At 39.1% G+C, this 13,408-nt stretch overlaps 2 protein-coding genes across 2 annotated transcripts; both read right to left on the reverse strand.

Moving 5' to 3' along the window:
* Positions 1-1,509: 1,509 nt before the first annotated feature.
* On the reverse strand, positions 1,510-3,365 carry LOC133462169 (thrombomodulin). Its single transcript, XM_061743310.1, has one exon. It carries the CDS (start codon positions 3,363-3,365, stop codon positions 2,082-2,084), a length of 1,284 nt encoding a protein of 427 aa, XP_061599294.1. The 3' UTR covers positions 1,510-2,081.
* A 5,673-nt stretch (positions 3,366-9,038) lies between these two features.
* On the reverse strand, positions 9,039-11,737 carry LOC133462058 (complement component C1q receptor). The gene has a single exon (XM_061743161.1). The coding sequence runs from the start codon at positions 11,432-11,434 to the stop codon at positions 9,740-9,742; it is 1,695 nt and encodes a 564-aa protein (XP_061599145.1). The 5' UTR covers positions 11,435-11,737; the 3' UTR covers positions 9,039-9,739.
* Between the last annotated feature and the right edge of the window lie 1,671 nt (positions 11,738-13,408).

The raw sequence follows: 13,408 nt of genomic DNA on the forward strand, positions 1-13,408 counted from the left end.
ATTTATCTGATCGGTTGATCAATATTTTAAAGTTATAGTTGTAAAATATGGCCTGAGTGAATAAAATGAAAAATGTTTTACTTAAAGAATGAGCACAAAAAAGGAACCAAAACCATTTAAAATAAATAGCATTTAGGTATAACCTTGCATTAAAATGTGTGTTTTCCCAGTATTAAAGGTCCTAATGTAACGTGTGTAATAACATAAGAATCCTGTGTTGCATTTGACTTCAGTATCTAAGCTGACAGCAAAGTTTAAATAACAACAGAAGTATTTTAGCAGAAAAATACCCCGCTGAAAATGTCAAGATGATGCAACGATACAACTGACCAGAGTAGTCAATGGTCATCATTTTAGAGTTTATAACCAATAAAACTCCTCAATGTTTAGTTTTAGTTTTTTGTTAAAAATCTTTAATTAAACTTTAACAGTTTATTTATTTTATTTATTTAACCTTTATTTAACCAGGCAAGCAAATTAAGAACAAATTTCTTATTTACAAGTGCAGCCTAGTGGGGTAAGGGGAGGGAGCGAGTTTAATCTACAACAAAAACAAAGAATAACATGAACAAATAAAAACAGGTCACATATTTTCACTCTGCAGTCCATGTTGCCTTTCAATCAACTCAGCGTTGATTGTATTGTCTTTCATCAGATGTATTTCATGGATTCTTCTTATAGCTTTAATATGTCTCCTTAATGAAAGCGATGGTTGCAGAAAATGTATTTGTTACAACAAAGCTAGAAAAACACAATAAGATTGTTCGTTAGTCTGTAGAGGGAACCATGCCCTGTTGTCCCACCTACAACTGAAAGCACCGTTGAGGTTAAAGTATAATACATATAAGTAGAGGCTTAAAAAACAAAGGTGCCACATACAACAAAAATGTACACAGATTCATGTTGCATAGATTGTTGTTCTTACAGGTAATCCATAAGAATCTGATGGTGCAAAAAGGCAAAAATGTTAAAGATGAGAAGAAAATACAATTTCTAATTTGATATTACAAAAATGTATAAAAATTAAGAGATTTTATATTTTTTTTTATTTATTTGCTGTAAGACATAACAAAGATCAAGCTTCCCATTTTTCGTACTTTTTTTCGTATCTGTACTCAAGAAGACGAGATTATGTTTAGCTAGGGGTGGGTATTTCCAAGAACCTCACAATACGACACACATCACAATACTTGAGTCACGATGAGATACGATATTGCGATATCCAAATTTTATGATATATTGCGATGTTTTACATAGTTCGCTGAAAACTGTAAAAAACATTATGCAAAAATGTCTAAGTTGCACGTACTTCAGTACTTCAATTATCAAATAATTCATGGTTCAAAATAATGTAATTCAAATTATTCATGCCGTTTTATTGTATCTACACAGGCTAAAGTTACAACATATTTGTATATGTTTTTTCATATTATTTACATAATATGAAATTAACATTAAACAATATTATTTAAACCAATGTATACAATGCAGTTGTACTGGATTTACAACCTCTCTGAAACATGATTTATTATTGAAAAAAATAAATCAATTCGACTGGCACAGTATCGGGATATATTGCTATATCGATATTTTTGCCCATCCGTACATTTAATGCTATTATACTTTCAGTATTATGGATAGTGCATTTTATTTACATTTTTATATACATTTAAAAAAGTTTTTAAGACTTGGTTACAAATAGGCTCAATATATCCCTGAAGCAATCATCAACGTTTTAACAAAAAGGAAACATTCTTCATCAGCGTTGTGACCTTTAACCTTGGGTGGGGACACCTTTAGTGGGCTGTTTCCTGCTTAAAAGGGATGTTAAAAGAAAAACAACCGATATTTCTGCTTTTATTGTAATTCTGCACACAAGAAATGTAGAATTATTCATATCTGAAAAAGTTGCTCTAAATTTAACAACTTGGTCTCCCTGAATTGTAGCATGTTTCCTCACTATGCATTCTATGCAATACCGTTCACGTATTTGATCTACATTACAGACTAAAAGACAAATGAACCTATAAGACACTAGTGGAATGTACAGTATGTTCATGTTGACCACGTGCAGACCGTGTTCATCCTTCAGTACTGTCTCTTGGAGCAGTGGACTGCAGATCGGAGCTTTGCTCTCTGCGTCTCTGCCGCTTCATGACGTAAAACCTGATAACAAACACCGATGCGAGCACAGCCACCGCAACAACAACCCAAATCCAGAGGAAAACACCTGCAGGAGCAGATGAGCTCTTCACCGTGCTGTTTTTGGGAGCTGGTTTAACAAATTCCGAGACTGGAGCTCCAGTTAAATATCTGTCACCGTCCGAAGCTTGGGTGCATTTGACCCCGGCTTCAAGTATAAACCCTTCCCGGCAGGAGCACACGAAACTCCCAATAGTGTTTCTACAGTCTTGATCACAGTGATTCATGTCACATTCATCCAAGTCCATGCAAATGCCATCACTTAGTAAAAAACCGTCAGCACACTCACACGGGCCCTCAACAGTATTCTCGCATATTGGAAGGCATACCTCTTTTGCACAGTGTATTTTGCACTGTCTGGGGTTTGTTCTGTCAGGGATATATCCTTGGAAACAGGAGCATTTGTAACCCCCAATTACATCAGTGCAGGTGTGCTCACAAGGACCAGTTTTGCAGCCGGCAGAGCTTTGAAAAATAATTGGAAATGGTAAAGTTTGTGCCAGGCACGCATCTTTGAGTTTTGTTTTGCACAGATAGCCATCCGCTTTGTCGGAGCACTGCCTCTCTGTTAAGTTTTCATCGTTCGAAAGGGCTACGCAGTGTGGAGAGCAGAGTTCAGTGCTCTGTGCCCAGGTCTTGAAGAACGGAATAAAGGTCCTGTTCTTGTCACCAGAGATCCAATCGTAGCCTCTCAGAGGGGTGGAGAGATTGCTGCAGGCTCCAGCTTGCAAACGTAATCCGATCCAGAAGTTTCCGAGGAATTCTTTCCTGAAAATATCAAATATTAGCTTATCAGACTTTGACTGAAATGTCAGAAGCTTTCCATTGCTTTCACGACACACTTCCTCAGCTGTTCTGAAATCCACGCTGTGCCGATTCACGGTTATGCAGTCATCTCCAGAACAAAACGGCCTGCAGCTTCCAGTTTGCTTCGAGCCAAATCCCGATATAAAGGATAACAATAGCACCGCTGATATTAAAATATCCATCATTCTTACACTCACTGACTCCGACACCGTCGGCTGCAGGCTGGCGTTCTTTAGCTGTGAGGAATTTAAAGTCTGCGGCTTCAGACTCCGGAAAAAGGGTCCCTCAGGATCAGGAAGGAAATCAGATAAAGTCAGAGTGCTGTTCTTTTCCACAGCTCTATCAAACACAGACATGGATCAAACAAGATCCTGGAATGTATTCATAGTACCAAAAACAAAAAATATGTAGCCCCTGTTTTTACTGTCTATTGTTGAATAGACAGTAAAAACAGGAACTACTTTTAACCTTCTGCAGACCTTTACAATGTGTTTACCAATTTATAAATATATGTATATATGTATATGTATATATATATATATATATGTATATATTTCTAATAGGAATATTTAACGTCTTTTTAACTTTTTAACTGGACATTTTTTAAAGAGCTTTACAACTCACCAATTAACATATGTGTATATATATATATATATATATATATATATATATATATATATATATATATATATACATATATATGTATATACTGTATATATGTAGAAAGAGAGAGAGAGAGAGAGAGAGAGACAGAGAGAGAGAGAGAGAGAGAGAGAGGGAGGGATCTTCCTAGAAGGTTGTTTAGAGGAAGCCTTTCCTGCATACTTAATACAGAATACAAGTGTTGAGTCAGAGGTTTGAAATGAACATCCAGATAAGCATAATTTGTTTTAAGGTGGGGACTGAAGTTCTAATACAACTTGTTTTTTCTGTAGTCAGCAAACCTTTCTTGGGGGATAAACAGTAGCACCCAGTGAAAAAGATCCGATGTCACTGGTGGAGGGAAGAAGTGATCTTCATATCTTTTAAACAAATACTTTTATTTAGTTTTGGTGTGATATGATACTTCCAAACACATTACATGTATTTACACACTAGTTATTTACAGCAAAAGCACATAAGCCATAAATCTACTTTAGTCAACATAATACTTCACTGTATTAATTACTTTTTCCATTCATCACATCAATACAGCAGGTATAGTCACTAGTCAGTAAGCAGATTAAGCAATACCCCGACACAAACAAACAGTACCACTGAAACATTGAAGCATCAATCATGGTGAAATAATCTCTTTATTGAATTGTTCTACAAAAGGCAACCATTCTTGATAAGATCTTGTACTTTTGCACATTACCTACTTTCAAAACATCAGTAAATCATCTACAAATGTCTTCCCCCTCTGTTGTTTAGTCTTGACAAGTAAACGTGCATATCATATCTTTAGATTTCCTCGGAAAGGTAAGATACACAGGAGCTCATACGGGCTCTAACATGTTCGCTGGCAAAACAATAAGAGAAACTGCTTGATTCTTTAATAAGATCACGTGGCAGGGTGGAGGATTGGGCGTGGTCTGCGGGGAGCAGCACACCGGTGGCGCCTGGTTCCGTGATCTCTCCACCCAGCCTGGCTGTTTGAACTGCACACCAGCAAGCTGTTCTGCCCAGAGGAAGGACAAAGAGCAGAGTGCTGTCACACGTGTGTCTGGGTGAAAATAAATACTAACAATTTCTTCACTAAACCCCCTGTCCTCCTTCCTGTCGGTCGACCCCAAGTGGCACGAGCGTGCTACAGGTCATCTTTATTTGTCACGTACACAGTTATACACCATACTGTGCTGAGTGAAATGGTTTTTGTATATTTCAATAAAAAAGAAAAACAATCCAAATTAAATTAAAATAAATCAGCAAACCAAACACTGTTATAATAATAATGTGCATGTTGAAAAAACAAAAAAAGAAAAGGGGGGGGGCTGATCCAACAACAGTTTAAATTTCCACCCGTTTCAAATGCTATCAGTCCACTGAATAGGAATTTATCATGTGTAATCAGAGCCTTGAATGGTAGCCGGTAGATTTTTGTCATTATTCTTTGGGTTGATAATGGCTACTGCTATTGAAAACTAAACTTAGGCTCAGTAGATGTTTTGTCACCGGTTAGAATTTGGGTTCAGGGTTTAGGTTAAGGTTAAGTTTAGGGGGAGGGTTAGGTTAAAAAAACATCTACTGAGCCTAAGTTTAGTTTTCAATAGCAGTAGCTGGGAACGCCATTATCAACCCAAAGAATAATGACAAAAATCTACAGGGGTAGACAGTATCTCATCTACTCACACCATTCAAGGCTCTGATTACACATGATAAATTCCTCTTCAGTGGACTGATAGCATTTGAAGCGGCTGAAATTTCAGAGTTGAGCATACAGATGGCCCGAGGGAAGAAACTCTTCCTCATCCTCCCGGTGGCAGACTTTAGGCACGGATAGCGCCGCGCTGACAGCAGCAGGGAGAAGAGGGAGTTTCCAGGATGATGCCTTGACCTGCGTCGCTGGATGTAAATGTCCCGCAGGTTGGGAGGGTGGATCTTATTGTCTGCTCAGCTGAACCAGCCGCCCTTTGGAGCGTCCTGCTTAGTGCAGCTACCCATCCCTGGGTCATACTCCCTCACCGGATGCAGGTTAAAAGTTCCTGAGCACTGGGAGCGGGAGCTTGGAGTCTCTCAGGCGTCTGAGGTGATGGAGACGCTGTCTGGCTTTCTTCACAGTGGACTTGATGTGATGTAACCAAGACAGGTCTTGCGTGATTGTCACGCCAAGATATTTAAAACAGGGCACTCTTTTCACCTCTTTTTGGCCTTAAAATGAGACGGTTGAACACCAAAACCTGGATAAACCTGTAACTCTGTTATACAGGACTGTCTCAGAAAATTAGAATATTGTGATAAAGTTCTTTATTTTCTGTAATGCAATTAAAAAAACAACAATGTCATACATTCTGGATTCATTACAAATCAACTGAAATATTGCAAGCAGAATATTCTAATTTTTTAAGATAGGATATTTTTCTTAAGCTGTAAGCCATGATCAGCAATATTAAAATAATAAAAGGCTTGCAATATTTCAGTTGATTTGTAATGGATCCAGAATGTATGACATTTTTGCATTACAGAAAATAAAGAACTTTATCACAATATTCTAATTTTCTGAGACAGTCCTGTATACTGCATATGTACTGTACATGTTTTTGTTTAGTTTTTTAAGGTTGTTAAGTATCATCTTTACAATAACACTCCTTCGGTGAAACCCAACATGTGCACACAAGTATTTTTCCCAATCACAATCAACAAGGTCATCGTGTTATTTTTGAGACTCCAATGATATAATACGCTGTGTAACTTTACGTTAAGTTGCCAAGTAGGTCAGAAGTTGCTGAACTGTGTCATGATCAGTTTTATGTAACGCTTGTCCGCATCATTGAAACGAGTGTTGACGTTAAACATACCTGTAGTTCACCCAGTTCAATGCTGATTTTGGCTGCTGAGCCGCATCACATAAGCCGGTGCTGCCTCAGGAGACACTCAGAGCAAAAACATTTCTCATGATTTTAGGTTCTGAATAATTAAAACAATATCTTAAACAAATACAAAGACAACAAAACTTGTTCATGGCTCTGTTCCTACAGTGAAATGCCAGGTAGTAAGAGCTCTATCTGCCAACAGAGCTTTGATTAAGAACTCTAATTAAGGTTTAAGAGTGCTGTGCTGTGCAGAGATCTTAACAGGACAGTGAAGTTAGTTTCTGATTCCCACTGAAGGACCCCTCCTCTGACTTTTAAAGCAATGAGGCCTTAGACCGGGTCCACGACAAAAAACACAACACTTAAACTGCTTAAACTTGGAGTAAGTTATATTTAGATATATTTAGAATATCTCAAACACAGTTTGTGATTTGTGAAACCTTTATTCTATTTGTAAAAAAAATTTAAATAGGACTGTTTAACTGACCTTTCACTGGTCGAAGTATTAATAATATTTTGAAAAACCAGAATATTTACCCCCCCAAAAAATATTATATATTTTTCAGTTTTGTATAACCTTAATTTTTTTGTCAATAATTTCATATTTAAACTTTATGTCTATGAATCATTAAACTGGTGGTTGGTGGTGTTGAAGTCATTTGTGAAGAAAAAAAAGCAAAAAAAAAGCATTATTAGGTAAATAGTGTTTATAAAGTGCTGGTTGCCCTGAGATGGAGTGGCGACCCATCCAGGGTGCACCCTGCCTTTGGTCCATAGTGCACAGGGATCGGGTCCAGCCCACTGGTGAAGCAAGTATACAATGGATGGAAAAGTCGGCTGTTAAATTAAAGTCCTTTAATGTTGATTAGGAAGAACTTTTGGTTTGAGTTGTAGTTTGTATGTAGTTTGCTGTTGTCACAGTTCTTCTCCGAATACAGCATCATGTACTGTATGTGTTAAAATAACCCCTCTGGATTGTGATTTGCAGGAATGAGGTAAGCATAATCTATTTTAAGGTCCATGGGACTGAAGTTATAATAGAACGTTTGTTAGTCAGGAAAAAAAATGGATTAAATAGTGAAAACAATTACTTTTCAAATGTTGAAAATGGAGGGGAATTAGTTAGTAACCACCAGTGACAAGGATACGATTTTACCTGTGGAGGAAATAAGTGAATAAACTGAACAATGTAAAACCCTCATAGACATTGTTGAAAAATTAAAGATGGGGGGGGGGGTTCTGTAATAAATCATTTTAAAGAGATCTTGAAATTGTGATTAAAAAACCTAAAGTTGCTGCTGGTATGTATGTATAGCAAGAAAAACAAAACATATACATCCTCTGTTTCTACTGTAGGAATATTCAACGTGTTTTTAACTTTATGTACATTTTTTAAAGAGCTTTACAATTCACCAATTAAAACAAGCACATCCATACAACCCTTCTAGTGTGTCCCACTATATATATATATATATATATATAGTGTGATCTTCCTAGAAGGGTGATTAGAGGAAACCTTTCCTCTAAACCTTTCTTGCATGCTTAGTACAAAATACAAGTGTTGATTCAGAGGTTTCAAATGAACATCCAGATAAGCATAATCTATTTTAAGGTCCAGGGGACTGAACTTCTAATACAACTTGTTTTTTTGTAGTCAGCAAAGCTTTCTTGGGGGATAAACAGTAGCAACCAGTGAAAAAGCTCTGATGTCACTGGTGGAGGGAAGAAGTGATCTTCATATCTTTTAAACAAATCGTTTTATTTCGTTTTGGTGTGATATGTTACTTCCAAACACATTACATGTATTTACACACTAGTTCTTTACAGAAAAAGCACATAAGCCCATAAATCTACTTTAGGCAACGTAATACTTCACTATATTTACAACAAAACGTAGTACTTTTTCCATAAATCACATCAATAAAGCAGTTATAGTCACTAGTCAGTAAGCAGATTAAGCAATACCACGACACAACCAAACAGTACCACTGAAACATTAAAGCATCAATCATGGAGAAATAATCTCTCAAATTATTCTACAAAAGGGATCCATTCTTGATAAGAAGTTTTACTTTTGCACATTACATACTTTCAAAACATCTGCTGTCCATATTTCAGTCTTTTTTCTGCAGTGAAGCTAAAATGTATAGTTTATAGACCATTGCAGCCTTTCATTCAGTAAATCATCTACAAATGTCTACCTCCGCTGTTGGTTAGTCTTGACAAGTAAACGTGCATATCATATCATATCTTTCATCGGAAAGGTAAGATACACAGGAGCTCATACAGGCTCTAACATGTTTGCTTGCAACAAAATAAACGAGAAACTGCTTGATTCTTGGCCTTAAAATGACACGTTCAAACACCACACACACACACACACACACACACACATATATATATATATATATATATATATATATATATATATATATATATATATATATATATATATATATATATATATATATATATATATATATATATATATATATATATATATATATATGTGTGTGTGTGTGTGTGTATACTTTTTTTTCATCTTAAAGAGATATTAACATTGTGAATAAACAGCCTTAAGTGATTCGTGCAGAGGGCTTGACCATTGCGGGGATGCTGTCATCACAGGAACTGAGCAGCTGACCTATGAGTTGGATGACGGCCTTCCGATTTATTTAGCAGGAACGTGATACACTTTTTCATGTTTTCAAACAAACAGTTTTATTTAGTGTTGATATGATTACTTGGTCTGATACGATACTTCGAAACAGATTACATATACATATATTGACAGCTAGTTAAAATCTAGCTAAAAGAGAAACAGCTTGATTCTTGGCATGATAAACACACGTTTGCACCCTGCAACCTGGATAAACCTTCTCTCAGTTAATCAACTTTACATTGTCCTGGACTGTTTGGCCTGGCAGTAAAATAACAGGCACCGCCCAGTCCAAACAATGAGCTCTTCTTACGCAGAACCCCTCACATCCGCTTCAAACAGTAACAGGAAAACTTGCACTGGTGTACTCTGACCCGTTACTGAGCTACTGTAAGGCCGAGAAAGATCACTGTTTAACGGACAATATAGTTCACCATCTCTGATTTGATATGTACATGTCTGATAACATTGTATAGCTCCAGCACAACCCCCGATGCAAACATTTACATTTCATAAATAGAGAAAACAGTCCACACAGACACTTCCTGTTGTCGTCGGCTCATAAATCGTCAGTCAGGATGGACTCGTATAATTTCTCCAAGCGTGGATCCACGCCAGAGGACACCCAGCAGTAGCCGTCCGTGGTGGTGATGGTGGTGTTCTTCTTCACCTCTTTTTTTGAGCGATTACATCGAAAAATGGCAATAAACAAGGTGACCAGGACCAGCAAGACCAGAGGGATGACCGAGCCAAGGACGCAGATGATCACCCTGGAGTTGACCACGTGGGCCACGTCGGCCACTGAGGATGCGTTGATGTTGGTCAGGTTCATCAGGTCTGGCAGCAGCACATCGGTGTGAGGGGACTGGTGCTGCAGCTCCACTGTGCTTCTGGTCAAAGTCTCCGTGGAATCGTCCTGCATTTCTTCATCCACTGCCTCATCCGATGGGGCCGTTGGTGTGATGGACATGTACGGTCCGTCATATTCTGATTCGTAGCTGCACATGTAGCTTCCCACAGTGTTGATGCACATAAGCTCAGCCGGACAGCGCTCATTCAAACACTCATTGACGTCTTCACACGAGAGCCCATCCCGCCGTAGAGCGTAGCCCTCGTAGCAGGAACAGAAGAAGGATCCAACAGTGTTCAAGCAGCCCTGCTGGCAGCGTGGCTGTGCACACTCATCCACATCGATGCATTCGCCGTCCACCATTTCATAGCCTTCTTTACACAAACACATGTAACTGCCGTGCGTGTTTACACACAGATGACCCTCACAGGCCTGTGACTGGCATTCGTCGATGTCAGAGCAGTTGCGCTGGTTTTCATGCAGCTCAAACCCATCGGGACATTTGCAGGAAAACCCTGTCCTCCCCATGACGCACTGATGCTCGCAGGTGTCAGGACCACACACGTCCTTCATCGTGCACGACAATCCATCCCCTTCCAGCTCATAACCTTCTTCGCAAAAGCATTGGACATCACCTGCTTCCCGATGGCACGAATGTTCACATCCACCGTTGTTGATTTCACAGGTCTGTGCAGCAAATTCGCAAAAGGGGCCGGGATGGGTCCAGTTATAATTACTGCTCAAACTCATGCACACAGAGTAGTGTGACGTCTGGTCACTACACACAATATTAGCATATGTTCCGACTGGAAGTGATTCCATCGAACCTTTTTGCGGCTCTTTTGCGAAGGGAGGTGTGTAGGTTATTTTTCCGCGCCCTGACAGATGTAAAGGCTGACACATCCCATTAATATAAAACTTACATGCATAAGAAGCCAAAGTCTTGCAAGCTCCTGCCGTCCATTGCAGCTGCTCCTGTTCTGAGAAGTTGTAATCAACCTTTACACATCTCTCCTGTGTGCATGTGGACGTAGGCTCTTTCTTCCAGTTGGAATAGTGGGAGTTTTCCTCCCCAGAGACCCATTTAAACCCTCTGAGAGCCTTTTCCTCCAAAACGCAGTTCTTTCTGTGCAGCTTTAATCCAATCCAAAATTTGGCCACTTTGTCATGATGGTGTCCTGGGATCAGTGAGAAAAGCGAACGCAGTTCTTCCTCTTCATGCATGTCTCTGACCGTCGTCAGATAACCTCCATTGTCTTCGCAGCCCTGCTGGGCCTGGCTAAAGCTCACCCTCTCCATGTGTAAGGTGAAGCAGGCGTTAGCGGCGCACAGAGTTTCATATTCAGCCCCAGATAACCTCTCAAAGCTGTTGATGAGCTGCAGCAGAAGGATCAGCAACATCATTGAAAAAGAGATCACCAAATTAGCTGATCCAGAGGCTTCCTGGGAAAAAAGGAGACCAATGTATAGTTGTCCATTCGTAGCCAGAGAACAACTGGTGGGAGTCTGAAACTAACACTCAAGCCTCAAAATCCTGTTTGGGACCCAAACTAAAGACGGAAGTCATGTTTCGCTGCAGTTATGAGCCCTTTCTTTCTCTCCTGCTGTCTACTTCCGTTTTGTAAAAAGAAAACAATGAAAGGCCACACAGTGTTTTGACTGGTCCTCCAGATGTCTCCGGCCTCTGGAAACCCCAGACATCTCAGCAGACTCCCTTAACTCTGGTTCCTTACAAGACATGAACTGGATGAGGTCACTTTATGAAAACACACTGGCATTAAAGATGCTGCCACACGGAAAACCTCTGGTCTGCCTTTTATTGTCTAGTAGTAATATTACCACATTGGGGTAATGACCATAAATGTTGTATTATCCCATTCAGTCTGAATAGAAAGGTTTCATTACATATTTTCTAGCACAATCAAGAAAAAAAACAGATTTTTGATCATTAAATATGCACACACATTGTCTTTCTATTATTCTCTGATGAAAGGTAAATTCACAAGTTGGAAAAGTCTCTAATATTAGGGGTCCGAGGACTATTTGAAATACCAGTAATTTTGTTTTAATGCTTCATATGTTGTATACAAAGCACATTTAATCACCTGATTATGTAATTGGTCTATGTAAATACTTTTTCATACTTTCCTACATCACACTGATTTATATTTTACAAAGAAAAGGGATCTCAAAGTCAAGTTTTTCAACTTTTTTTTCTGTAGGTAGTACTGTAGGGGATAAATGTGACGTCCATCTGTTTACGTGTTTATGTGTTTTCTCACACTTCACTCAAGAAATGTTTCCACAGTTTGAATCCAGCTAGTGGGAAGTTGGTGATTCATTATCTGATTATTCTGTAGTTTTCAGGTGCAGGCAGTATTTTCCATCATTACAACCTGCTGAACATACCGTTCTACATGCAATGTGCCAAGGGCCCGCGTGTGAAACATGTCATTTCCTGTATTTGTTTAAATGCAGGAAGTGCCCCGACAACAATCACTGGAAACTGAGAGAAAACCTCCCCCACCCAGTGGGCTCAGAGATCACAACCTACTGGATAGCAGTAAAAACATAATTGCCTTGCATACTCTCACTGTCAAATCTATATCCACATTTCCATTTTGGCTGTTGCAATTCTCGTTTTCAATCTACATTGCACACTACAAGTTGTTGTTACAAGTTGTTTGGATGCCAGTACATGATGGACGTTCATCTTGACCATTTAAAGGAGCCGTCTGTAAGAAATGGCCAAAACTGGTTCTGCAGTCACTTTCAAAATATTGTTGGGCGGCGTGTACCCTCCCCCTCCTCCCCCGACCAGAGGTTGCCAGGTAGACTGCAGAATGCAGCAGGAACGTAGGCTGCCATGGCAATAAAAAAAACAAATCCTTGTTTTATTTCGGACCTTGTCACAATGTAACTCGGATTCATAACGAGGTCTTTTAGTTTTTGGAAAGCTACACATTTTTTCATCCAACACGTTCGTAGCGGCTGCTGCGATAATTAGAGCCGAGCTGGCAACCCGGATGCCGAAACATTACTGACTTGGTGATTGGGAGATAGGTGGAGGGTGGAGCTTCAGAAACAATACTGACTTGGTGATTGGGAGATAGGTGGAGGGTGGAGCTTCAGAAACAATACTGACTTGGTGATTGGGAGATAGGTGGAGGGTGGAGCTTCAGAAACAATACTGACTTGGTGATTGGGAGATAGGTGGAGGGTGGAGCTTCAGGCCAAAACAAAAAATGACAACATAAACATCAGTTGAGGGCTGCAACTCCTCTTTTTAAACGGGAATATCCTGGCTTGAGTGCTGTTGTCAGTGAAATAAGTATTTGAAATGAACATGATTTTTAAATGTCTGTTGACATATCGGGG

This window comes from Cololabis saira, chromosome 16, assembly GCF_033807715.1.
Source record: "Cololabis saira isolate AMF1-May2022 chromosome 16, fColSai1.1, whole genome shotgun sequence".
NCBI lineage: Eukaryota > Metazoa > Chordata > Actinopteri > Beloniformes > Belonidae > Cololabis > Cololabis saira.